The sequence below is a fragment of the Rhagoletis pomonella genome, unplaced genomic scaffold, assembly GCF_013731165.1.
Source record: "Rhagoletis pomonella isolate Grant_MI unplaced genomic scaffold, Rhpom_1.0 Rhpom_scaffold_00013, whole genome shotgun sequence".
NCBI classification, from domain to species: domain Eukaryota; kingdom Metazoa; phylum Arthropoda; class Insecta; order Diptera; family Tephritidae; genus Rhagoletis; species Rhagoletis pomonella.
In genome coordinates this window covers 6,677,040-6,680,554 of record NW_023458567.1, presented here as the reverse complement: position 1 = coordinate 6,680,554, position 3,515 = coordinate 6,677,040, and the positions used below count along the sequence as shown (strand labels likewise).

The 3,515-nt window shown below is 34.7% G+C and overlaps 1 protein-coding gene across 1 annotated transcript; it reads right to left on the bottom strand.

The window, feature by feature from the left end:
• Positions 1-2,141: 2,141 nt before the first annotated feature.
• Positions 2,142-2,951, bottom strand: LOC118748218 (protein new-glue 3-like). The gene is made up of 2 exons (XM_036482595.1): positions 2,438-2,951; positions 2,142-2,347 (listed from the first exon to the last, which is right to left on the bottom strand). The coding sequence occupies exons 1-2, from the start codon at positions 2,712-2,714 to the stop codon at positions 2,196-2,198; spliced, it is 429 nt and encodes a 142-aa protein (XP_036338488.1). The 5' UTR covers positions 2,715-2,951; the 3' UTR covers positions 2,142-2,195.
• Between the last annotated feature and the right edge of the window lie 564 nt (positions 2,952-3,515).

Genomic DNA, 3,515 nt, shown 5'->3' with positions numbered 1-3,515 from the left:
ATTCTATGAAGATATTCTCGGAAGTAACCATGACCGGTGAGGAATTATTTCATTTCAGATTATTCCGTTTCTTAATCGAACATTTTTTATATGGAGAAAATGAACGACACCTTCAACAAAAAAATTTTTGTCAAAAATCATTGGTAAGTCCAAGCTACCTCAGACTTGCACTTCATTATAATAAAATTGAATGGGCTAAAGAACTGCATACTCAACTTTTTTCAAAAGAGTGTAATTAAGAAGAGCCATATTTTAATGAAAATTTGCAGAATATTCTTTACCTTTGCACAAGGTTTGGAGCTCTGATTTTGGGGTTTATGTTATAGAATTAACCCTGTGTTGTATAAAAACTTTGCGAAAAATAAAATAATTAAAAAAATAGTTGCCCGTATTGCAAAAAAAAAATCGCTGTACCTAAATTTTATTGATTGACTGTATAAATATTTCTGCGTGCTCTCTAATAGCTTTCGTTTGATACCCACATTATTAACTTTAACTTAAATTTTTTATAAATTTTATTTTTTAGATATTGAAAAATATTTAATTTCCTCGAAAAAGTTACCAATTCACCACAATATTGAACATTTTTATTTATTTGGAAATGTTTATTCTTATGATAGCTGGCAACTTTATTTAAAATTTTTCCTGTAATGAAATCTGATTATATTAATTGACTTTTACATTTGTTTTGGTTTTAATTATGATAAATAGTAGCCATCCTGTTCAGAAATAACTTTGTTTTGATATTCATATTCCCGTTTATTTTTTTGTTAAGTTAAGTAACTAATTTATTTCTTTTTGACGGATGGCAACCTCGTTAAAAATTTTTTCCGGACGAAATAATATTTGGTTTGGTACTCAAACAGACAAAAATATTTCAATGTTTTACTGCTATATATAATTCACTAATTTATTTTAATTCAGTGACAACTCTTCAAAATATCTCCACATTTTAATCTTTCAAAAACAGGTTACACATGATTTAAGAATTATCTGTTGTTTATTGAAATTTTCCTTTTCAGTATGTCATTATAGGTCTAGAAATATGTATGTAAGTATATCCAAAGGCTTTTTAAAGATCAGTCGTTATAGCTTTCTTTGTAGTCAGTTCAGCTGCGATTAACGCCCAGATGGTACTAGGATTTTGAAGAGATGTAATCCCTTAAAATTTTCTGTGCGGATAAGATATCTAGCTTGGTCTAAGTTTCACGGGAGGGGCTGACTAGATTGGAATTAGGGCTGGGAGTTCTATCCGGAATTTTTCATATCCGGATATTCGAATATCTGATTAAAAATCCGAATATGCGGACGTCAAAATAAATAGCTATTAACCGAATAACCCAGTATCTCGATTTTATCCGTATGCATGAATAGTCCTAGCCCTGGTTGGAATGGGTTAAATACATGTGGGGATAGGCACTTTCTACTGTGGTCGCCAAAAGTTACGGATGGGTTTAAGAACTTTAGGTTATAAGAAAGTCTTTTGCCGGGCATCAAATGTCAATCTGGGGCCACCGAGAGAACTCTTGAGAATATCAGTTCGCCTAACCTAACCTATGCAGCCAGGTTATTCAGTGGGTTACCTCTATACACAAAATATTGAACAGATTCCTCGCCAAGTTTCAAGTTAATTGCTGCGACTGTCTATTCTAAGAGAGTCAGTCTAGTTGTTCGAACCGGGCAGGTAACCATCAAAGTTGCTTAAATATTAAACATCCTTCCTCATATTTAATCATTAATTTTTCCTTATGTCTCTACCGCAATACTTAAATCTATATCCTCTTATCGTCATAGGCATTTGAACGTCTGGTCAACTAAGTTCCTAGACGGTACCGGTTTTGTGGCGCACTTGAGATTTTCCTAAAGAAAAAGTTCTTTATTCTAAACAATTCTTTCCCCACGTAGATCAGTTTGGGTCGGCCCTTTTCTGATTATTCTATTCTATGCCCGCAAAGAATCCAAGCTTTCTTTAGATGAGAAAGTGCGCAGAATCGGTAAAAAAGTACTGACATTTCATATAGAAGAGGCGCACCCGCATTAAACTCATAATTTTGGAAGTAAAAAGGAAACAAATTTTATTTTATTTTATTTTATTTTATTTTATTTTATTTTATTTTATTTTATTTTTTTTATATCTATTAAACAGTTTTTATTATGTCTTTTCTTAATGTTTCCGGGGAAATTCGAAATACATTTTATCCATTTACACGTCTGCGTACATTAGCACGTCTTCGGTTAGCAACTCGGTTAGCAACTCGGTTAGCAACTCGATTAGCGGCCGCAGTTCCTGTAACGGTATTGCCTGCATTACATCTGCCACTGTATAAGTAACGTATACGAAGGGTAGCTAAAAAAGAAAGAAAAAAATATATATATTACAAACCATACGTCCTTTTTTTTCTGCTTTAGGGACTTTCGTAACACTTTTCCCACTTACACAAAGTACCCCTCCTGCGGGCACAGCGTCTATTCGCTCTCAAAATGCAAAGGTTTTCGAAGGTGCGACGTCTGCCATTGTACGTGCCACAAACTGGATTATAGTTGTGGGTGCAGGTGTTGGTACATGTCACACTGGTCGTTGCTGCAGTAGTCGTTGTTGATGCAGTAGTCGTTGTTGATGCTGTTGTAGATGTTGATGTTGATGTTGAAGTGGTCTGCTGATAGGACAACGACACTAAGGCCAACAAGGCCGACAACAGCAAGTAAATACGCATCCTGATTCTTTATTATTTTTTATTCTAACTTTTTAGGAAGTGAAATTCGAGCGCACGCACCTATTTAGACGTTGCGTAAAATTGACTACGCTGGATTCGTGAAAATTTGGGATTTTTATACTCGAGGTTTTGTTTACTTTATCAACCGTTTTATTTGTGCAGTTGCGCACGTCTTAGCAAAGAAATATTTTGGCATATTTTACAAATTTTGCCTCACTTAGGGCCAAATTCACAGCGCGTAGTTAGCTCGGGATCCGCAGTTAACTACAGATTTTCAGTACAAAAATCTGTAGTTCACTGCCGATTTTGAGTTAACCACGCACTGTGAATTCGGCCCTAAGTGAGACTAAAGCAATTAGTTGTGCGTCAATTATATTGCTTAAAAAAAAAAAAAAAATAGGTTGAGTAAATACAGTTTGCTAACTTCCTTAAACTTCACCTTCATTAAAGATGTACTGGTACTATTTTCTCTTATGTTTACTTAAAAACAATTATTATTTATAAATTGGGAAGCGTAGGTTGGGTGCGTTTAACCGACAAGGAACGGCAGTAGATAATGGTTTGGATTAAAATACCATATGTAGCCTTTGTCGTGTTAAGCGTCTTCAAAGCCACAATGGCTTCGCTCAGTGGAGACGACTTAATTAGAATGAGATGTGATTGCAGCCACCTCAAGCGAAAGACCAAATACGTTGGACTTTAAACCTACTTACAGGATAATTTTGGATTGGTGAAAATAGTGCTCAATGGCTAGTGAGCTAGTCCAATAATAGACTACGTACAGTCTAAATCATGACAGGA

Bases quoted from the DNA above. Each gene is read 5' to 3' on its own strand.
- LOC118748218 (XM_036482595.1), bottom strand. From the start codon at position 2,714: ATGCGTATTTACTTGCTGTTGTCGGCCTTGTTGGCCTTAGTGTCGTTG. The intron at 2,348-2,437 runs GTAAGTGGGAAA...TTTCTTTTTTAG, and splicing joins CCGCAGGAGGGGTACTTTGT to CTACCCTTCGTATACGTTAC.